Raw genomic sequence first — 24,053 nt, forward strand, 5'->3', positions numbered from 1 at the left:
TCTTGCGACCCCAGTACTGTAGCCCACCAGACTTCTCTGTTCATAGAGTTTCCCAGGCAAGAATACTAGAATTGATCGCCATTTCTTTCTCCAAGGGATCTTCCCAACCCAGGAATCAAACCCAGGCCTCCTTCATTGCAGGCAGTGTGTAAATGTCAATCCTGATCTCCCAATTTGTCCCACTCTGATTTTTAAAAAGTTATTTCCAACTATACTTTATTAATACAAATTATCTGTCATAAAATATTAAGCAAATAAAACAAGTTAACATTTTAATTTATAATAGGTGTCTAACTTCATGAAACCTCATAGAATAAAAAACAGTATAAAACTCTGGAGGAAGTATGTGAAATATTAGTAGTGTTCGCCTCTAGGTAGTAAAGATTATGAGAGTTTTTTCTTTTTTTCAAAAACTTTACAATATGCTTGCATTGTTTTGAAATGCTGTTAAAAATCAAAAACACTAAGTGTTAATTTGCTGATGATTCCTTGGAAAATTTGAGTGAATTCTTCATTCCAGAATAAAACATTTCTGTCATTTAAAGAATATCTTCAGGATTAGTCAATGTTACATAAATAGAAAAATTCAAATGGCTTTCTTACCTGAACATAATAAGTGTTAAGTAGATATTTAATGAATAATATATATCAGAAAATGATATATATAAATATGTATGTGCAGGAATTAGAAGTCCAGTGAAAGTAAACACCATAAGAAAAGCAACAAATGATAGACAATTCCAGAATCTGCATTTTTAGAAAAAAATTAAATATAGTTGGTATAGTTAATTAAGTTAACATAGTCGATGCAAGGCTTATCTATGTGAGGCATTGTGCTAGGCATTTTGAAGAAAATAAAGATGAGTAGGAGTTTGTAATTTAACTGGGGAGAAAGGAGCAGTAAGATAAGTAAACAAATATTTCTAAAGCAATTTTAACCAGTTTGCACTGAATATAAATTAGTGTCTCTTTTTGGGGTTGACTTTGAAAGACATGTTAAGTTGTAGCTATGCTATTTGACAAAACTCATTCAGGTACTATGGTTCAAGTAGTTAGAAACTGTGGTTCAAGTAGCTAGTCCTAGTTTCATTGGGAAGAACTAAAATTATTTATTTTAAATGGAAATACTGAACTCCTAGCTTGATTTACATAGTGATAGAATAAAGCCTTTGCCCAATATCTAGCTAGCACTTAGAGAATGTGAATGAATCTTTTATTCCCTTTGTAGATTCTTTGTGGTTTCTGAGTCTGTGCTTATTCAAGTACTCCAGAGCCTAGGAAGACGGCATCATTCCCAAAACTCATGTTCTCAACAGTTGCAGGCAAAACAGTTTGAAAAAGCAGCACACTCAGACACCATTATTTGTCATTTTGGGTGTTGGGATCATAGCTATTTAAAACTTACTTCTCGTTATCTCTTTGTATATTTCCTGTCTTTAATTTGACATTATATGTATAGCAAAATAAATTCAAAAGCTTACAAGGGTATATGAATATTACTTCATGAGAGGAAATAGAGCTTGGTTTTACCCATATGCTGCCATTGAAAAACAAATACCTAGGTATTACCAGAGAAAATTTCATTATGAAACATTGAGGGGGGAAAAAAACTCAGTCTCATTAATTAGCACAAAATGTAATCAAATCAATTAAGCAACAAATATTGAGGAGTTATTAAAACTCTTTCATATGTAATAGAAATTAATGGGAGAAATTGGACGAGGAGGAAACCACATTCTCAGAGGAATCAGTGCCCATTATATTCAGAGTATATATGAGCCAAATAACCAAGCTCTAAAACCATCTAATATACCTGTGCATGTACACATGTGTGTGTACGTGTGCAATCAGTCAGCCACGCAGTAAAAAAGCTTCTGAATTTTTTAAAAAAGTCCCTTTTCTTTATTTGGTGATCATGAGTTGTCCCAACAAATCTAGATCTTTTATAGGAGCAAAGGGTTGCAACACTGTCTGTGTTTAAGTATTATCTAGGAAGAGTTTTTTAAAATCAGACATCCCATGCTTCACCCTCATAGATTTTGATATTATGGATCTAAGCATATGTGTCATTTTTATATCTTAATGTTGCATAGCCCCTAGCCTAGAGGAGTGAGAAGACCTTATGGCCTGGACATTTTAGGAACATCAGTTTGCCAGGAATAGAAGATTATACAAGTTGACAAGGAAATATCTCTTATTTGGGAATTTCTTTCTAAAAAGGTGATGTATGAATAGAAGCATGAAAGAAGTAAGGCAGCCACTTCTGCTAATATGTAAAGAAGCACATTTCAAGGGCAGAAGCACAAGGACACAAGGTCAAACAGGGACCTTCTTTGGCATTTTGAGGAATAGCCAAGTGTGATTAGAGCAGAGTGGGCGAGGGTGAGAGTGGCAGAAATGAATTACCATAGTCACAAGAGGACAAACAGATCCCCTGTTTGCCATGAAAACAACCTTGGTTTGTAGCCAAACAAGATGAGAAGTTATTAGAAACACAAGAAATGATCTGGATAAGGAGGGAGTGAGGTGGATGATGGTCAGAAAATAGCACAGGATCAATGCATTGTCTTCTTGGTGTGACTATATAATTGTTAGAATTGGAGTCCTAGGGGGGTAAACTGAAAAGATGGGAGACAGTATAAACCACTGTAGGGTTTAGTAGGATTTACCATTATTATCTTACATATTATATTTTAAATATTATAATTGTTGAAATTGAAATTATGAAGTGATTATTTGTATGAGCATAAAGTGGGTGGCTGAAGCAGAGTGGGAAATGTGATCACAGGAGAAGTCCTGGAATTGAAAGGTGAGGGAATAGAAGCATTAACTGTGAAATATTGACTGCCATCACTAAGAATGGTGACAGGGTGATGTTGGAATGTCACAGTGAGAGGGGGCCAAAATCATCACAAAATGGAGAAACTGGCTGCTTCTGGGGAAGAAGATAAATAGAATAGAAATGACTGAGGTACAGAAAGATCACCCACCTCAACTCTAGGCTTGTGGTACCAGGGATGCAGGTGAGAAAGACACTATAACCTTTAAGGAACACAAGGGAAATCACATCTTTAGGGGAGATCCAGGTTTCAGTTACAGCAAGAATGAAGGGAGCCTTCGGAATCACTCCCCATAGATATAAATACATGCATAACATGTCTAATTCTTCCTACAGTGGTGGCCCAGCTGATGCTACCTAGCTGCTAATACAACTGGCTTCCATTATAATTGACATGAAATTTTAGTGACATGCTCTCAAAGCTTGTAATCTGTATTTTTAAGTTTCTAACTTCTGAACTTATTTCATCTTTCAAAATGTTCTCCCAAATGTTCAAAAAAATCACTGATTAAGTTCAGGGCCTCTGTTAACACATATGTTGCTATTGTGTCATTTAGGCTAAGTTCCCATCCCATATATTGAAACTTTTCAGAAAGTATCTTTCTTTAAGACTAACACAGACTCCACTGACCCCTCAGGTAGGTGCCCTCCAGCAAGGTACAATTTGTACTTTTCTATTTTCTTTTTCAATGCTGTCAATTGTATTTAAATGCCCTGGATTACTTTTTTAATTGACTTTGCATGGCCTCTCTTCACTGTCCTTAAAATATTGGTCTTTCATTCTAGAGGCATTGCCATACTGATCCATATTGGCGCTTGAGGCAAAAGGAACTATTAGTAATATTGATCTTTAAAAATTTTGTATTTTCACCATGGATTTTTTGCATTAATTTCAGTGATTAAATATTACATTAAAATATTTATCTTGATTACTGAGTCTTTTGGCATCCTCTCAGATTTTGTGCCTGAGATGAGGGCCTCACTTGCCTGATTTTAACCCTGGCCCTGTCTAGGGGATCAGACTGAACATTACTGAGTAATATGGTCAGGGACATAAGGGAATTAGTAGTGAAATACAGTCAGTGCAAGCTCAAGGTAAGGTTACAAATTTTACCTGAAATCAGCGGTTTAGAGAACATAAGCAATAGAGTTTTTGAAAGGGGGGTTTTATTTTCAGTTGGCTAGTTTCCAAGTCAGTATCTTATTTTGGCCATGTAGATGTAGTTACAATTATAATATTATAACTTCAATATATGAAAGCAAAGTAAAAGTATGCTAGTCACTTACTCAAGAAGAAGTGCTTCAACTCCTGGTTTAAAACTTGTAGAATTTAAAAAGAGTCCCATAATGACAAGAGTAAATATTCCAGACATTTCAGTTAGCTCACCTATTTTTTTAAGGAAATAAATAAAAAGTATTAATTTAACATCAAGAGTGGTACCAATACTCCCAGAGATGAAAACATCCTGATATCTGATAGTAGGGACTTCATAAAGAGGCTCTCCCACTTGGTTTCCACTAAAAAATGTCACAAATGATCACCACCACGCACTACCCTTCCTCCTCAGGTCCACATTCAGTGTGCAGAAAAGTCTGTACTGGACAACCTTGCACCGCTTTGGCTTCTGATCATCAGCAACAATGAGGAACTCACAAATCTTTCCAGATACCCCAGTGAGGCTAGAGCACCCTCTAGAGGTCTGATTTTTCCAGAGCGGCTCTGGATGAATTAAGTGGAAGTAAGCTGATGAGCTCGCCGTGGACTAGCCTACTTCACATACTACTTCTTGGGAGACAGCAGGAGATAGAAATGGTTTGATTTTGTGGCAAGGCTAAGAGAGTAGAGCCAAGAGAAACCCAATACAGATCTGCTTCCCAGTTTAATTATGGTTTGGTACACTTACTGTCTGAGATGGAAAAGTGTAAAAAACTGGAAACTCTTGAATACTGTCAACTTTCATGAATTAGAGGGAAACATAGTTTTGGAAGTAGCTTATGAAAGTGACATCTTATCATCATGAAAAATTAAAATAATATAGTATAGATATTATATTTTTCTAAGAAAAAGGTGGTAGTTAAGTTGCTAAGTTGTGTCCCACTCTTGCAACCCTATGGACTGCAGCCTGCCAGATTCCTCTGTCCATGGGATTCTCCAGGCAAGAATACTGGAGTGGGTTGTCATTTCCTTCTCCAGAGGATCACCCTGACCCAGAAATTCTTTCCAAGATTCTTCTCAACCCAGGAATTCTTCCCAGGATTCTTCCCTACCCAGGAATCAAACCGGGGTCTTCTGCATTGCAGGCAGATTAGAAAAAGGGAACACCCGTAACTCCACTGCCAAGAATTCAGGTAAAATCTTGAAGAAAATTTTGACTGAAATTTCTATTGAGGAGAGGACTATATTTGCCTAGAAGAAGTCATTTGATAAGCTATTTGAGAGCACAGTATGAGACTGAAAACGCAACTCCAACCATTAAAGACTGCTTGCTGAATTTCTATATGGGAGACAAGTGGTAATTAAGCAGGAAATACAGAAAAGTGAGGAGATAATGGTAGCTGTCAGATCTTAGAATTGTGAACTGCACAGTGTAATTTTCTCTGTGAGCTCCCCTTGTTCTCACCTTCACTAAAGTTCACCAAGAAGCAGAAATTTTTATATATTTAGGAGGAGGCAGCAGAGATTATGAGGAAGAAAACTCCAGAAACTTTCAGAAATTTTGAGGAGGTATCTTTAGGTTGGGTTTTCCTTGTGGCTCAGTTGGTAAAGAATCTGCCTGCAATGTGGGAGACCTGAGTTTGATCCCTGGGTGAGGAAGATCCCCTAGAGATGGGAATGGCTATTCATTCCAGTACTCTGCCCTGGAGAATTCCATGGACTCTATAGTCCATGGGGTCACAAAGAGTCAGACATAACTGAGCGTGTCTATTGGAAGCTTAAGATAATTGGATCAGGATTTTAGGAGTGGAGTACCCAGTGAACACACAGAAGCTCATATCCAGCATACATATACATAAAGTCACACATTAAGAAAATCTACAGAGGGATTATCCCTGGAGAAGGAAATGGCAGCCCCTGCCATTATTCTTGCCTGGGCAATCCCACGGACAGAAGAGCCTGGTGAGCCCCATTGCATGGGGTCCCAAAGAGTCAGAAACAACTGAATGACTGAACACGCACCCAAAGGGGTTGTAGAGCAATACTGTTCTATAATGGGCTAGTTTTTTTTTTTTCTCTTAATGTTTAGCAGACATTGTTCTAGGTAACAGTTGCAAATTAAAATTTTGTTTTAATATTAAAGAATATTGTGGATATGCCACTTTTCATAGGCTTCTCTGGTAGCTCAGCTAGGAAAGAATCTGCCTGCAATGAAGGAGATCCCGGTTTGATTCCTGGGGCAAGTTCCCCTGGAGAAGGGATAGGTTACCCTTCCCACTCCAGTATTCTTGGGCTTCTCTGATGGCTCAGATGGTAAAGAATCCGCTTGCAATGCAGGAGACCTGGGTTCGATCCCTGAGTTGGGAAGATCACCTGGAGGAGGGCACAGCAACCCACTCCAGTATTCTTGCCTGGAGAATCCCCACGGACAGAGAAGCCTGACGGGCTATAGTCCATAGGGTTGCAAAGAGTCAGACACAACTGAGCGTCTATGCACAGCACACATTTATCAAATGGATCTGTTTCTTTGGTTTACTTTGTATTCCTCTGTTATAGCAGTTATATTTTAATTATTATAGGCTTATTAAATGTTTATTATCCACTTAGTAGGAAAAATCCTTCACTTAAATAGATTGTCATGCCATATGACATATGTCATAAACATAGTCTCACAGTTTATGTTTCCAGATGAATTTTTAAAAATTTTCTGTAAAATTTCACTTCCCTCCAAATTTCTATCATTATTTGATTCATATTGTGATAACTTTTAAAAATATTCACTTATTTGACAGGCCAGAGTAAAAGTTTTTTACATTAGATTTATACTTACTCATTATCCGCTTTCTAAAGTATTTATTGAGACATCTTGACTCTAAAAAATTTAAATTATTTTTTTGGAGATGGGGTAGGGGATTATAAAATACAAACTAGTATGTATAAACTAAATAAGCAACAAGGATGTCTATTGTACCACACAAGGAAATATAGCCATTATTTTGTAATAACTTTAAATGGGATATAATCTATAAAAATATTGAATCACTATATTGCATACTTGAAAATAATATAATATTGTAAATCAACTCCACTTCAATTTTAAAAATTAAATAAATAAAAATATTTCCTTGAGCATAACCCTTACTCTTTCTGTTTTAATGGTTAAAGATCAGATGAGAGTTTATTACAATGGCGTTGTTACAAGGATATTTAGTTATTTCTGTGACATACAACATTTTAGGATAATTAGAATTATAATAACATTGTATCAGGATGTATCAGATTTTTTGGAACTTCATGTAATTTCTAGAACAGTTATATTAATAACATTCACCCATATAGTATAACCTAAGAAGGTTTCTCAACGTTTATTTTAACCCTTAATCTTGAGGTTACTCTTACTTGATGATGTTAAAACAAATTATATTTGTTGAAATCTATGTTTTGTAGGTTTAGGTATGTACAAGGTAGTGCATAGTGAATGCATTTGTACTGGCTGATCATTCTGTCACTATTTATTAATTCATTAACGGATTCTGTAAACTCACTAGATTGTAGTTGGCTTAAATCCAGATTGGTTTGGAAACCTCAAATATCTGTGTTATGCCTTTCCTTTCTCAGACATGAAAATAATGAATTCTGGTGCTCTAGCATTTCTACAAAGAAGTTTCTCTTTGTCTCTACTGAAATTTTTACTTCTCAGAAAACTTGTGTAGTTTTCTGTTTGGGTCCAAACTTTTGTTAAGTTTATTCCTTGATGTTTCCTAACTTTTTGTCAATGTGAAGAGAATCACTTTTCATTGTGTTTTATACTAGTTGTGTGTGTGTGTGCTCAGTCACTTCAGTTGTGTCCAGATTTTTCTGACCCTATGAACTGCAGCCTGCCAGGCTACTTTCTTGTGGGATTCTCCAGGCAAGAATGCTGGCGTGGGTTGCCCTCTCCTTCTCCAGGGGATCTTCCTGACCCAGGGAGAGAACTGCCTCTCCTGTGTCTCCAGGATTGCAGGTGGATTCTTCACCTGTTGAGCCACCGGGGAAGCTCTTGAAACTAATTACTGCTGGTTTGTAAGAATGTTATTTGATTTATTAATTTTTAAAATATTTATCTTTTATCAAACCATTAAAGAGCCTTGCTATCTTAGTTTACTAATTAAGTCTCTTGGGTTTTTATATACTCTAAAATGTTGTGACTAATGTAACCATTTTTTCTTTAAAATATGCATAACCTTTATTTTTTTTTCTTACTATATTACCTAGAGCTTCCAGAATTATTTTTAATCATCGATATGAGGCTAGGCAACATTGTCTTATTCTTAAATGTAATGGAAAGATATCGAGTCACTTGGGAAGTTGGTATTATCACACATGCCAACTTCAAGTCATTTGTAGAGCTATCTAAAGGGCTGAATGGAAAGTGATTCTGAGGCAGTATCAGGAAACAGCGACATGGTTATCATTGTCTGCTGTACCTCTGTGAGAGGGCAGTTGTGGTAAATGGATTAGCAATGTGACAGAATTTTTAATATTAGCCTTCCTTGATCTGTAGCTTCTATTTTTATTACCTTCTTGATCTAAGAGTTACCAAGAACATTTTTTTTCAATTTCAGGCAGTTAGAATATTCATTTTTAAAGATCTTCCTTTGGAAGTAAGCGTTAAATTGAACTGTAGTTGAATAATGTTTGAAATTTTATTGATATGTTCTTCTAGTCTAGTTGATTTCTGTTAATGCCCACAGGTATGTGTAAAGAATAAGCATTCTGTTTTGGAAGATAAAACTCTATATATCTTGGGAGCCAAGCAATTAAGTTTTTATATAAATCGTAGCCATAGTCATTTTTTTAATCCAATTGGTTATGAAATTATTTAGGAAAGGCCTATTAAAGTTTCTCCTTGTAATTATGATTCTGTCAAGTTTCTCTTATTATAATTGTCTTTATGTACCTTGGTACATTGTTTCCTATTGTATACATATTAATATTTTCAATGTCTTTTGATAAATTATTTACAAAAATATTCCTTCTTGATCAGTTGCATGGTGGTTTTTTGTTTTTGTTTTTGCTTTCCACCCGGTAAATATTTCCCATATCTTTATATCTTTAATTTGAACCTTTTTATATTATTTAATTTTAGGCATAGTCCCCTTACTTACAAATATAAAAGATGAGGTACAGAAATGAAAAGCTGAGACTTATATGATTGACATCCTCTCCAAAAACAGTAGACATCCATAGTTGAATCAGTTTTGAACTAGCAAGTCCAAACGAGAAACTTACTATAAGATGTAACCAAATTTCTTTCATGATGATATAGGCTGAAAGAAAAGGGAATCAATAAAAAAATAATTAATAGAATTCATGTGCTTTTAACTTTAAACGATAATCTGGGTCAACTTATGTTTCTGACATTATCTTTTAAAATAGCTCATAGCCTTTGGGATAGATGTAGGGTATTTTCTTATTCTTAAGTTGAAAGAGTTTCTTTTCAAATGTCAAAAGTCACAATTAAATTGATAAAATTTGATCAGTTTAGTTTAAGAGTTTTTTAAGTCCCCATTCAGGAATACATATTTATTTACAATAATGAATAAGAAGTAGAAGCTCTCTAACTTCATGGAATTTAGAATCTACGTCTAAAATTATATACACAAGAAATTTAAAAAAAAAAGGGAATGCCTCTGGGTCACAGCTAAGTGAATCTCCTGTATTGTATTGGCCTGCCAAACCAATCCGATTGGTTCCTTACTATTGGACATTTCATTGTTTCCAGTTTTTCTCCTGATAAGCAATGTTGCGATGTATATTTCTATACATAAATTTTTGTACTTCTCTGATTGCTTCCTTAGGCCCCAGGAGTGGAATTACTACACTAAAGGATAGTTGAGCCTTTACTGATACTGTTGTATTTTGCCAAATTTCTTTCAACAGTCATTATGATGCCCTTCCCAGGTAAACAGGAAGCCTAAACTCTTGAAGGCATTGATTGCTGGAATCGGGCATTTTCAGTGGATGAGGAAGTCCTTCTCATCTTTGTAGGGTGAGGAACAAAGGAGAAAAGTTTTAAATCACAGATGAAAGTGGGTCTTAGGTGCAGGAAAGCCTGAAGGGTCAACTTCAATAGAACATGTGAAGAGCAAGAACAAAACCAAAACAAGGAATGGCCAACAGAAAACAGCAATAGCAACCACATCAAAAAACAAGGCTAAATTTGGGGAAGTAAATCCCAGAATGCCGGGGGCCAGCGTGAGGAATTCCGCCCATGGCAAAGGTCATGAGGAAGGAGGCTTGGCATACGCAAAGGCGTGATCAAGCCTCAGGAAACCCCCTGTTCCCAAGCATCTAACCCCAAAACCAGAGTCTGTTTTATGCTCTCACCTACACCTCTGACTTTACGGGGGGCTCTCCCCCATAACCGTTTCTCTTGGAGAAGGAGTAAACGTGCAGCTCCAAGGCAATAAAAATTCTTGGGCGTGACAAGAGTGTTTCAGCTTACGGACTCCTCTGAAGGTTATCTAGCCCACCTGTATAGGTTTGTCCGGCCACATGTGATTGCTTACAGCCTCCCAACCTGAGAGGCACGAGATGTTTTAGACTTACTAAAGGCAAATTATTTTGGGGAGTTAAAATTATTAGTATAGTTGGTTAGGAATTATATTGGTGAAGGGTCTCTTCATTTGTTGTGTCAATAATTGCTGCTAATTCCCTGCTCTGGGTGGGACAAGGATGTCTCAGGTCAAACCTCTCTGCTGACAGACTAGCTTGTGTGACAGGATTATCCTTACTGCCGCCACTAGGCACATGATTGTTTACTACCTCTCAACCATAAACAGCACAGAGAGTTTTGGAGTACTTTGAGAGTCTTAATTAGCGTAGGAGTTTTCTTGTTGAGTCAATGATCGCCGCCAGGCCTCTATATCCTTAGGTACCTGGGAATATATTAATCAATGTATTTGGAATATAGCAAAGGAAATATGGTAGTTTTTGATGTTAGCAATACTAGACTTTTTGAGTTAATGGATTTTCTCTTTTGTAATAGATCACTGTACTTTGTTATATATCACTGTGTCCTTGCTGTGTAAGAATGTAACTTTATCATATCTTAAGACTAAATAGATCTTAAGGGGAGCATTGGTGAAAGGATTTTCATTTGTTGGGTTGATGTTTGCTGCTAAATCTCCATGTTCCCTACTCTTATAATGAATATAACTAGCATATAGGAAGAAATAAGTATTAACCTTTAAGCATATAGGAGAAATAAGTATTAACCTTTAAGACTAATCATGGTAACCTTGGGTTAAATAAATTCCTTTCTTGATTGTAACTCACTACAGCCTCACCCTATAGGAATGTAACTTTATTTGGAGGGTGGTGCCTGGTTTAAGAAAAAACACCCTTGGAAGAAATAAGTTTTTTTGGTTATCAGAAAGAAAGGATCATAAAATGTCAGCAGGTCTCACTCATGGCCAGAAGATGATGTAATATCCCTAAGACCTTTTTTTTTTATATATTTATGTGAGGCACCTGATTTTGATAAAGGTCAGGACTGCTGACCCCCGCATGACTCTGTATTCATCCCTATGTGTAACAAAAGGTATATAAGCAAACCCAAAAATAAAGAAATCGGATCAGTTTCCGGAAAGACTGATTCCCTCATGTCGTTCTTTTCTGCTCCCCATTTTTCGGGCTGAATTCCCATCTGGAGCGTGGGTGTCCTCCAAGTCTACTTATTTGCCCCGGTTTTCAAGACCACGCGAGAAGGAGCCCAAGGAGGGGCACCTTCCGATATTCAAGTGGCACCGGTGGCCCAACGTAGATGATGCAAATTCCTTGTCTTGGAATTTTATTGGTATCCCACGTAAACCAAGTTATTCAGCCCCCTTTTTCTCTCCTACTATTTTCTGGCCGAATTCCCATCTGGTACATGGGTACCCGCCAAGCCTACTAATTTTGCCTGGGCTTCTAAGATCGGACCGGGGGGGCCTCAGTGCCACCTCTCCTTCTGGAGAACGGGAAGACGCCTGCGGCCTACGTAGGTGGTGATAGGTATCCCATGTGAACCAAGTTATTCAGCCTCTTTTTCTCCGCTAATCTTTTAATCCCTTTCTATCTGTAATTAAGTAAGTTATTTCCAGAGACGCCGACTCCATCCCCACCTTCGAATCACCCTGGATCCACCAGGGCTGGACCCCGGCACCAGAACAGTGCTCTGAGGTAGTAAAATGAAGGAGAAAGAATCCTTTTATGAATCCTTGATCATAGATGTCCACTGGTAGAGATGGCACTGTTAAGATTCCTGAGGTTATAGAAATTCCTTCTCTACCTAGTCTCATTCCTATGACTGAGAGTGAGCCATGGTTTCTAGATGTGCCAAGCAGAAAAATTTAACACTTGTAGGGATAGTGTGAACTTGAGAGAATTTTGTGAATGACTCTAGGTCCTGTCCAATCTAGGTATGGGGTTGACTATGGTGATAATTTTAGGAATCCAGCACCTCCTATAAATGAAACATATGCTGGATGCTGACACTGGTTTTAGAAGATGCAGAGAACTGGTGTTAAAAGACCAAGTTTAAAAGATGCTTTCTCTTTTAAAAAAGAAAAAGACCTCTTAAAGAATAAAATACTTACTGGATGGATTTACTAGGCCAGGAAATGCCTCAAAGCAAATCCATTATTTCTTACAATGTTCTTAAACTTCTAACATACAAGAAGGAAAAGGTAAGAACTCTGAGTATAGTAACTCTTCTTGTTTTTTCCTATTATGAAACATGCTCACTTCAAAGATACAGTAGGGCTTCTCTGGTGACTCTGGGCTTCCCTGGTGGTTCAGATGGTAAAGAATCTGCCTGCAGTGCAGGAGACCTGACTTTGATCTCTGTGTTGGGAAAATCCCCTAAAGAAGGGAATGGCTACCCCCTCCAGTATTCTTGCCTGGAGAATTACATGGACAGAGAAACCTAGTGGGCTACAGGCAATGGGGTCACAAAGAGTCAGACATGACTGAGAGACTAACACTTTCAAAGATATAGCAACACTGTTTCAATAACTACAAGTTATAAAATAATGATTACTAGGAAACTGCAGTATTGGAGAAGACTCTTGAGAGTGCCTTGGACTGCAAGGAGATCAAACCAATCAATTCTGAAGGAAACCAATCCTGAATATTCATTGGAAGGACTGATGCTGAAGCTGAAACTCCAATACTTTGGCCACCTGATGCGAAGAGCTAACTCATTAGCAAATACTGCAATGCTGGGAGAGACTGAAGGCAGGAGGAGAAGGGGACAATAGAGGATGAGATAGTTGATAGCATCACTGATTCAACAGACCTGAGTTTGAGCAAGCTCCAGGATATGGTGAAAGACAGGGAAGCCTGGCATGCTACAGTCCATGGGGTCACAAAGAGTCGTACACGACTGAGTGACCAAACAATGCAATACAATACTAGGAAAATTACTGTTTCACAATCATGCCAATGGATAAATAAAATACCAGTAAAACTTATCACAGATCTTTCTTAAGAGGAATTCTTCTACTAAAAATTCAGAGAAAGTCTGAATGGTGAAGAAAATAAGTTCATTGTTCTCTTCATCTTAGAGCAGAACTTCTGCTTTATTGTAGTTGTTACTATTACTATTTTAAGAGTGATTACTTAACAGTTTTTACTCCTCTGAAACCTAAACAAAAGCAAAATTCTATTACATTGATTATTGTCAAAATTGTGAGGTGCAAGCTCTACAAAAGCAAGAACAGTTATGTTCATGGCTGAAACATCAGGGCCTACAATAGGAGCTATCACATAGTACATAACAAATAATTGTTGGGTTATTGAGTGAATTATCTTCCACATAAGTACTTTTCTTTGTCTCTTTTTTATTTTTCACTCCCCATTGACTAGCAAATTCTTTTGATTATATTGTGGATATCATCTCTGATAAAGTTCCCTGAAATTCTGTGATTGTTATAGGGAAGAATTGACTCCATGGTGGATCTGTTTCTTTAACCTTAACCTTAACCATTGCTTCCCACTACTTATATTCTTTAAAAGGATACTGTTCACATGGAGTGGCCTGCCTCAGGGAACCCTGCCTCTCTGCCTGAATATTAAACCAAAATGCCTTTGTTCAGGACCCTGTCCACCTGTGGATGGCTACAGGAAAGAAAAAATGGACACATTCACTCCCTGAGGCTAGCCATTCCAAGGGATATCTGTAAGATTAATGGCCTTTTACTTTACCCCTTACCTCCCCCTACTCCTGTTCTGTAAAAGAACCTGGCATCAAGACCCTGATAAGATGGTTATTTTGAGACATTAGTCTGCCATCTTCTCAGTCAGCTGGCTTTCTAAATATAGTCACATTCCTTGCCTCAATACCTGTCTTTTGGATTATTTATGTGGTGAGCAGAGTAAGCTTGGACTCAGTAATATGAATGGTATTTACTATCTTAAATGGGACCTGGTATAACACTAGATCAGGCTTCTCTGGTGGCTCAGATAGTGAGGAATCTGCCTGCAATGCAGGAGGCCTGGGTTCATTACCTGGGTTGGGAAGATCCCCTGGAGAAGGGAATGGAAACCCATTCTAGGATTCTTGCCTGGAGAATTCCATTGACAGAGGAGCCTGATGGGCTACAGTCCATGGGATTGCAAAGAGCTGGACATCACTGAGCAGCTTGCACATAATACTAGATCAGGTATAGAGGTTGGACTTTGATCCTTCTGATGAGCATGTATGACTACACTTTACATTTCTCAGTTTCCCCCAAAGATGGTTTTTGAGCTTTTAAGATGCTTTTGAACATAAACATTTCCTTTTTCCTCACTTCAGTCATCTTTGGGAAGGCCATATCTGCAGCAGGTTTTATGGTAAAAACTCTCTGAGTACTGTATTCTGTCACCTCATTTTGTACTCTGCATTTTGGAAAATATTCTATGTATGTAGTTTGGTTTTCCCACACACCACAGAAAGGTTATATGAAGCATTTAAAGAGGATGTACCTTGCTATGCTAAACTGGGGTTCTAGGATCACAACAGATATTCCAAATTGCTATGGTTTGAGTAAACTAATTGGATACAAAAAACAAGGGTGAAAGTAGGTGCTTTTTATGCCCAAGTTGGGTAGTTGTCCACGACCTGGACCAGTTCTCTTGAGAAAGACATGAGTAAGGTGATTCTTTGCATGAAATATTCCCTTGGTATCTCCAATTTTCTTGAAGAGATCTCTAGTCTTTCCCACTCTGTTGTTTTCCTCTATTTCCTTGCAGTGATTGCTGAAGAAGGCTTTCTTATCTCTTCTTGCTATTCTCTGGAACTCTGCATTCAGATGCTTATATCTTTCCTTTTCTCCTTTGCTTTTTGCTTCTCTTCTTTTCACAGCTATTTATAAGGCCTCCCCAGACAGCCATTTTGCTTTTTTGCATTTCTTTTCCAAGGGGATGGTCTTGATCGCTGTCTCCTATACAATGTCACGAACCTCATTCCATAGTTCATCAGGCATTCTATCTATCAGATCTAGGCCCTTAAATCTATTTCTCACTTCCACTGTACAATCATAAAGGATTTGATTTAAGTCATACCTGAATGGTCTAGCGGTTTTCCCTACTTTCTTCAATTTAAGTCTGAATTTGGCAATAAGGAGTTCATGATCTGAGCCATAGTCAGCTCCTGGTCTTGTGTTTGTTGGCTGTATAGAGCTTCTCCATCTTTGGCTGCAAAGAATATAATCAATCTGATTTCGGTGTTGACCATTCTGAAGGAGATCAGCCCTGGGATTTCTTTGGAAGGAATGATGCTAAAGCTGAAACTCCAGTACTTTGGCCACCTCATGCAAAGGGTTGACTCATTGGAAAAGACCCTGATGCTGGGAGGGATTGGGAGCAGGAGGAGAAGAGGACGACAGAGGATGAGATGGTTGGATGGCATCACTGACTCAATGGACATGAGTCTGAGTGAACTCCGGGAGTTGGTGGTGGACAGGGAGGCCTGGCGTGCTGCGATTCATGGGATCGAAAAGAGTCGGACACAACTGAGTGACTGAACTGAACTGAACTGAAGGTGATTCTATTGGGCAAGGATTAGTCTTCTGGTATGGTATGCCAGTACCATACTGTTTTGATTACTGTAGGTTTGTAGTATAATCTGAAGTCAGAGAGCTGATTCCTCCAGCTCCATTTTCCTTTCTCAAAGTTGCTCTCAAGGTCTTTGAGTTTTCAAACAAATGAAAAAAATGTTTGTTCTAGTTCTGTGAAAAATGCCATTGGTAATTTGATATGCATTGCATTTAATCTGTAGATTGCCATGGGTGGCATAGTCATTTTGACAATATTGACTCTTCCAATCCAAGAACTTGTTTTATCTTTCCATCTACTTGTGTCATTTTCAGTTTCTTTCTTATAATTTTCAGAGTACAAGTCTTTGTCTCCTTAGTTATATTTATTCTTAAACATTTTATTCTTTTTGATATGGTGGTAAATGGGATTGTCTCTGGAGAATTTTTTTTTTTTTTACCATAAATGGATGTTGAGTTTTATCAAAAGCTTTTTCTGCATCTATTGAGATGATCATACAGTTTTTATTCTTCAATTTGTTAATGTGTATCACATGGATTGATATACCAATATTGAAAAATCCTTGCATTCCTGTGGGATAAATCCCACTTTTGGTCATGGTATAGGACCTTTGTAATGCATTGCTTGATTTGGTTTGCTAGTGTTTTGCTGAGATTTTTGCATCTATGTTCATCAGTGATATTGGCCTGTAATTTTCTCTTTTTTTTGTAGTATCTTTGTCTGATTTTGGTATCAGGGTGATGGTGGTCTTGCAGAGTAAGTTTGGAAGTGTACTTTCCTCTGTAATTTTTTGAAATAGTTTCAAAAGGATAGGTGTTAATTCTTCTCTAAATGTTCCATAATATTCACCTGTGAAGCCATCTGGTCTTGGACTTCTGTTTCTTTGGTTTTTGAAATCACAGATTCAATTTCAATACTTGTAGTTGGTTTATTCATATTTTCAATTTCTTCCTGGTTCAATCTTGGGAGAATGTATCTTTCTAAGAATGTGTCCATTTCTTCTAGGTTGTCCGTTTTAGTGGCATATAGTTGCCTGTAATAAGTAGTCTCTTATGGTCCTTTGTGTTTCTGTGGTGCCAGTTATAACTTCTTTATTTCCAATTTTGTTGAGACTACACTCTAAACTACTGAAAGGATGTGGTTTTGATTAGAAAGGGGCATATAAAGTGCTCACAGGAGTGCTGACAACTCTATTTTTTGTCCTGAGCCATAATTACTCATCTGTGTACTTTATAATCACTCATTACAGTGCACATACATCACTTACCTCATATACACATACATACACATACACATGGTAAGGGACAAAGTACGTATGGTTCAGGACTATCTGAATGTGGCAAATGAACTTCTAGACATTTTGCAGTCTCTCTGCTTACAAGCACTGTACTCTGGCCCTGTAGATGGCCATATAACTCACACTTTCTCCCTGAGCTGACAGTTTTCTGTGTTGCCTGCAGGGAGATAGTCACAGAGTGAAGGGAAGACATCTCCCCTTGGTACTGGTGGATTCCCTACTCAACTCATCTTTTGAGTTCATCTTAGGCAGATAAAAAAATTCTCTCATTCTTGTTATCAATAATTCTGGTTCAGTCTAGGTCTGAGGAATGTTGCATCTATAGGCATCCTCATGAAAAGTCCCAACTTAGCCTCACAACAAAACCATAACCAATATTAAATAAGGGATGTTTGTTACTTCTTGTAAATGGCCAATAATTATACTAATATGATTATATTTGCAGAAGTGCAATTTTGGTATTATAAAATCCATGTCAGAGGTCAGAAAATACAGTATTCTAGTTTTAAGAAATTAAGATTTCAGAAAATATGGGATTCTCATTTTATTTTTTTATTCGTTTTTTTTTCTTTCTTTCTTCATTATTATTATTATTTTACTTTACAATATTGTATTGGTTTTGCCACACATCAACATGAATCCGCCACGGGTGTACACGTGTTCCCAATCCCGAACCCCTCTTCCACCTCCCCCCCACACCATCCCTCCAGGTCATCCCAGTGCACCAGCCCCAAGCATCCTACACCTTGCATCAAATCTAGACCGGTGATTCATTTCTTATATGAATGTACATGTTTCAATGCCATTCTCCCAAATCATCCCACCCTCTCCCTCTCCCACAGAATCCAAAAGACTGTTCTATACATCTGTGTCTCTTTTGCTGTCTCTCATACAGGGTTATCGTTACCATCTTTCTAAATTCCATATATATGCGTTAGTATACTGTATTGATGTTTTTCTTTCTGGCTTACTTCACTCTGTATAATCAGCTCGAGTTTCATCCACCTCATTAGAAATGATTCAAATGTATTCTTTTTTATGGCTGAATAATACTCCATTGTGCATATGTACCACAGCTTTCTTATCCATTCATCTGCTGATGGACATCTAGGTTGCTTCCATGTCCTGGCTATTATTAACAGTGCTGTGATGAACATTGGGGTACACGTGTCTCTTTCAATTCTGGTTTCCTTGGTGTGTATGCCCAGCAGTGGGATTGCTGGGTCATAAGGCAGTTCTATTTCCAGTTTTTTAAGGAATCTACACACTGTTCTCCATAGTGGCTGTACTAGTTTGCATTCCCACCAACAGTGTAAGAGACTTCCCTTTTCTCCACACCCTCTCCAGCATTTATTGCTTGTCGACTTTTGGAATTTAAAAAATTAAGAAAAAATAGATCCTTACCTAAGGACTGGATCATATTTTTGTGCAAGCTAAGGTCAATATCCATAATAACAGTAAATGTAATTAAAGACATTACAGAGGTCATCAGACTTTCTCCATTAATTAAACTGACGAGGCTTCTAGAAAGACCTACAGAGGGGAAAAAAATTGTTTAAGGAGGGGAAAATTTCATAAATATTAAAAAACAGAATTTTATCAACAAGTAGAAGGATATTTTCAGCTATGGATTTATATCATGTACTTTTTCTACATACTTAAACATATGTTAGTCATGTTTGTAAAATCTGTTCAAGAAGATTTCATTATGTATTAACTTACAAGCCTAGACCATCATGAGTAGGTACCAAATTAATTGTGGTTGATTAGGAATCAAAGAAAGGGCTTCCCTAGTGGCTCAGATGGTAACTAATCTGCCTGCAGTGCAGGAGACTTGGGTTCAATCCCTGCATTGAGAAGATCCCCTGGAGAAGGGAATGGCTACCCACTCCAGTATTCTTGCAAACTAAAATGGAGAGGAAGGGGTGAATTTAACTCAGATGACCACTATATCTACTACTGTGGACAAGAATCCCTTAGAAGAAATGGAGTAGCCCTCATAGTTGACAAGAGTATGAAATGCAGTACTTGGATGTAACTTCAAAAACAACAGAATGATCTCAGTTCATTTCCAAGGCAAACCATTCAACATCACAGTAATCCAAGTCTATGCCCCAAACACTAATGCTGAAGAAGCTGTACTCAAACAGTCTATGAAGATCTACAAGATCTTCTAGAACTAACACCAAAAAGAAAAAAAAAAAGATGTTCTTTTCATCACAGGGGGTTGGAATGCAAAAGTAGGAAGACAAGAAATACCTGGAAAAATGGGCAAGTTTGGCCTTGGAGTACAAAATGAAGCAGGGCAAAGGCTAATAGAGTTTTGGTGAGAGAACACTCTGGATGTAGCAAACACCCTCTTCCAGCAACACAAGACATGACTCTACACATGGACATCACCAAATAGTCAATACCGAAATCAGAGTCATTATATTCTTTGCAGCCAGGATGGAGAAGCTCTATACAGTCAGCAAAAACAAGACCTGGAGCTGACTGTGGCTCAGATCATGAGATCCTTATTGCAAAATTCAGATTTAAATTGAAGAAAGTAGGGAAAACCACTAGACCATTCAGGTATGAACTAAGTTAAATCCCTTATGATTATACAGAGGAGGTGACAAATAAATTCAAGGGATTAGATCTGATAGAATGCCTCAAGAACTATGGAAGGAGGTTCATAACATTGTACAGGAGACAGGGATCAAGACCATCCCCAAGAAAAAGAAATGCAAGAGGGCAAAATAGTTGTCTGAGAAGGCCTTACAAATAGCTGAGAAAAGAAGAAATGCCAAAAGCAAAGGAGAAAAGAAAAGATATACCCTACTGATTTCAGAGTTCCAGAGATGGCAAGGAGAGATAAGAGAGTCTTCTGAAGTGGACAATACAAAGTAATAGAGAAAATAATAGAATGGGAAAGATTAGAGATCTCTTCAAGAAAAACTGGCGATACCAAGGGGACATTTCATGCAAGAATGGGCATGATAAAGGACAGAAATGGTAAGGACCTAACAGAGGCAGAAGAGATTAGGAAGAGGTGGCAAGAATACCCAGAGGTCTTAAAGACCCAGATAAACATGACGGTGTGGTCATTTACCTACAGCCAGACATCTTGGAGTGTGAACTCAAGTGAACTTTTAGGAAGCATTATTGTGACAAAGCTATTGGAGGTGATAGAATTCCAGCTGAGTTATTTCAAATCTTAAAAGATGATACTGTTAAAGCGTCACATTCAATATGCTATCAAATTTGGAAAACTCAGGGATGGCCACAGGACTGGAAAAAATCAGTTTTCATTCCAATCCCAAAGAAAGGCAATGCTAAAGAATGTTCAAACTATCATACAATTGTGCTTATCTCATACCAGCAAGGTAATGCTCAAAATCCTTCAAGCTAGGCTTCAACAGTACGTGAACTGAGAACTTTCAGATGTACAAGCTAGGTTTAGAAAAGGCAGAGGAACCAGAGATCAAATTGCTAACATTTATTGGGTCAGAGAAAAACCAAGGAATTCCAGACAAATACCCATTTCTGCTTCACTGATTCTGCTAAAGCCTTTGACTTCTGGATCACAACAAATTGTGGAAAATTCTTAAAGAGATGGGAATACCAGACCCCCTAATCTGCCTCCTGAGAAATCTGTATGCAAGTCAAGAAGAAACAGTTAGAACTGGACATGGAAAAACATACTGGTTCCAAATTGGGAAAAGAGTACCTCAAGGCTGTATGTTGTCACCCTGCTTATTTAACTCATATACAGTGTACATCATGTAAAATTCTGGGTTGGATAAATCACAAGCTTGAATCAAGATTGCCAGGAGAAATATCAACAACCTCAGATATGCAGATGATACCACTCTAATGTCAGAAACTGAAGAGGAACTAAAGAGTCTCTTGATGAGCATAAAAGAAGAGAGTGAAAAAGCTGGCTTAAAACTCAACATTCAGAAACTAAGATCATGGCATCTGGTCCCATCACTTCATGGCAAATAGGTAAAAAGTGAAAACAGTGGCAAATTTTATTTTCTTGGACTCCAAAATCAATGTAGATGATAAAATTGAAAGATGCTTGCTCCTTGGAAGAAAAGTTGTGACAAACCTAGCACATTAAAAAGCAGAGACATCATTTTACTGACAAAGGTCTGTATAGTTAAACCTATGGCTTTTCCAATAAGGGAGCTTCCTGGGTGGCACAGTGGTAAAGAATCTGCCTGCCAGTGTAGGAGACACAAGAGACATGGGTTCAATCCCTGAGTCGAAAGATTCCCTGGAGTAGGAAATGGCAACCCACTCCAGTATTTTTGCCTGGAAAATCCCATGGAGAGAGGAACCTGGTGGGATATATCCATGGGGTCACAAAGAGTTGGACACGACTAAGCACGCACACAAACGGTTTTTCCAGTAGTCTTGTATGAACGTGAGACTTGGACCATAAGGAAGGCTGAGTGCCAAAGAATTGATTCTTTTGAATTTTAGTGCTGGAGAAGACTCTTAAGGGTCCCAGGATCAGGTTACTATTTCCTATTCCAAGGGATCTTCCAAGGGAATAGAAGCTGCATCGCCTGCATTGGCAGGCAGACTCTTCACCACGGATTCACCAGGGGGAGCTTGTTTTATGTAAGTAAGATAATCAACTAGAGCTCTCATTTCTTGTTTCAAAGTACAGATGAAAATGTGAAATTTATTATTTTTTAATTCTGAGACTTGGTCTATATAAATATGTGCACCATGCATTTAAGACAAGACAAAAAAATAATGATAGTAGAGGGATAAGGCAAACTTATAAAGCAAAGCTCTATACTATGGTAACTAACCAAAGTATTAATGCAGTTGTCCAGGTAGTCAGACTGTAATTAGTAATTGTCTGACTTTCTCATATATCACTTTCAATGGTTTTAGAAATCAAGCTCCATTAATGGAGAGCATTCTGATATAATCTGTTTCCATCGTCACTTCAGTTCAGTCGTTCAGTCGTGTCCAGCTCTTTGCGACCCCATGAATCGCAGCACAGCAGGCCTCCCTGTCCATCACCAACTCCTGGAGTTCACTCAGACTCACGTCCATCGCGTCAGTGATGCCATCCAGCCATCTCATCCTCTGTCGTCCCCTTCTCCTCCTGCCCCCAAATCCCTCCCAGCATCAGAGTCTTTTCCAATGAGTCAACACTCCACATGAAGTGGCCAAAGTACTGGAGCTTCAGCTTTAGCATCAGTCCTTCCAAAGAAATCCTAGGGCTGATCTCCTTCAGAATGGACTGGTTGGATCTCCTTGCAGTCCAAGGGACTCTCAAGAGTCTTCTCCAACACCACAGTTCAAAAGCATCAATTCTTCGGCACTCAGCTTTCTTCACAGTCCAAAAGTCTCACATCCATACATGACCACTGGAAAAACCATAGCCTTGATTAGACGGACCTTAGTCGGCAAAGTAATGCCTCTGCTTTTGAATATGCTATCTAGGTTGGTCATAACTTTTCTTCCAAGGAGTAAGATTCTTTTAATTTCATGGCTGCAATCACCATCTGCAGTGATTTTGGAGCCCCCAAAAATAAAGTCTGACACTGTTTCCACTGTTTCCCCATCTATTTCCCATGAGGTGATGGGACGAGATGCCACGATCTTCATTTTCTGAATGTTGAGCTTTAAGCCAACTTTTTCACTCTCCTCTTTCACTTTCATCAAGAGGCCTTTTTAGTTCCTCTTCACTTTCTGCCATAAGGGTGGTGTCATCTGCATATCTGAGGTTATTGATATTTTTCCCGGCAATCTTGATTCCAGCTTGTGCTTCTTCCAGCCCAGAGTTTCTCATGATGTACTCTGCATATCTTAATCTCCTCCATTTATGATATTATTTCAAGTTTAGATATCTACCAATTATTATTTCTTTGTTGCCATTCAATGTTCCTGTGGGGCAACACTAGAAATGAACTTCTTTAATAATTTTCAAAATGTCCATAGGAAGGAAATATTGTTAAGGAAAGGGTAAAAACCTTTCTTGTGAACCAATCAGCCTATCCTTCTGATCACAATTTAATACAGTAAGTATGCTACTGGAAAAGAAGCAAGGCCAAGGCAGTCTGTCCCTGTAGAAACTCATTGCCTTGATCTAATTCCTCACCTGTCTCTGCATTCATGCCTTCTGCTAGAAGACTGAAGTTTCTATCACCAAAGAGTTTTTTTTTAATGAGACTTTATACAAGAAGAGGCTTGAGAAAGATTTCTGCTTCTACTCTCTCAGATCCCTGCCACCATCATGGCACAATTTCCTGGCTACTCTTCTGGAGGAATGTGAGAAATAATAGGAGAAATGATCTTCCAGGTGAGGTCGTTCTAGATCACTTAGCTCCCAGATGACCCTCTAGCTGACTGCAGATTCATTAGTGAGCCAAGCCAAGATCAGCAGAGCCCAGTTCATACCATCAAAGCTACCAAACTCATGAGAAATAAAAAATGATTGTAGTTTTAAGCCACTACACTTGGGAGTTATTTTAGTCAAAAGCAAAGACAAAAAACAAACCCTAACTGATACTGTTGTATAACTATTCCATCTTAGAAAATAGAGCTATAACAAAATGAATATTTGGAAATAAAGACAAGGAGCATAAGAGGAGTCAATAGATCATAAAAAAGCTCAAAACAATGTGAATGTATCCATGTACTCCAAACATAGGCCTGGCCAGATTTTATTGTTGAGAATAAAATAA

At 38.0% G+C, this 24,053-nt stretch overlaps 1 protein-coding gene across 1 annotated transcript in view; it reads right to left on the reverse strand.

Moving 5' to 3' along the window:
• The window catches only part of SLC9C1 (solute carrier family 9 member C1), a 102,378-nt gene that overhangs the window by 62,408 nt on the left and 15,917 nt on the right, over window positions 1-24,053 (reverse strand). The window contains exons 5-8 of the mRNA XM_069592633.2: window positions 18,760-18,888; window positions 9,143-9,304; window positions 4,127-4,226; window positions 604-747 (exon numbers count right to left, since the gene is read on the reverse strand). Coding sequence (XP_069448734.2) covers window positions 604-747; window positions 4,127-4,226; window positions 9,143-9,304; window positions 18,760-18,888 — 535 coding nt within the window. The remainder of the gene's footprint in view (window positions 1-603; window positions 748-4,126; window positions 4,227-9,142; window positions 9,305-18,759; window positions 18,889-24,053) is intronic.

Source organism: Ovis canadensis, chromosome 1, assembly GCF_042477335.2.
Source record: "Ovis canadensis isolate MfBH-ARS-UI-01 breed Bighorn chromosome 1, ARS-UI_OviCan_v2, whole genome shotgun sequence".
NCBI classification, from domain to species: Eukaryota; Metazoa; Chordata; class Mammalia; order Artiodactyla; family Bovidae; genus Ovis; species Ovis canadensis.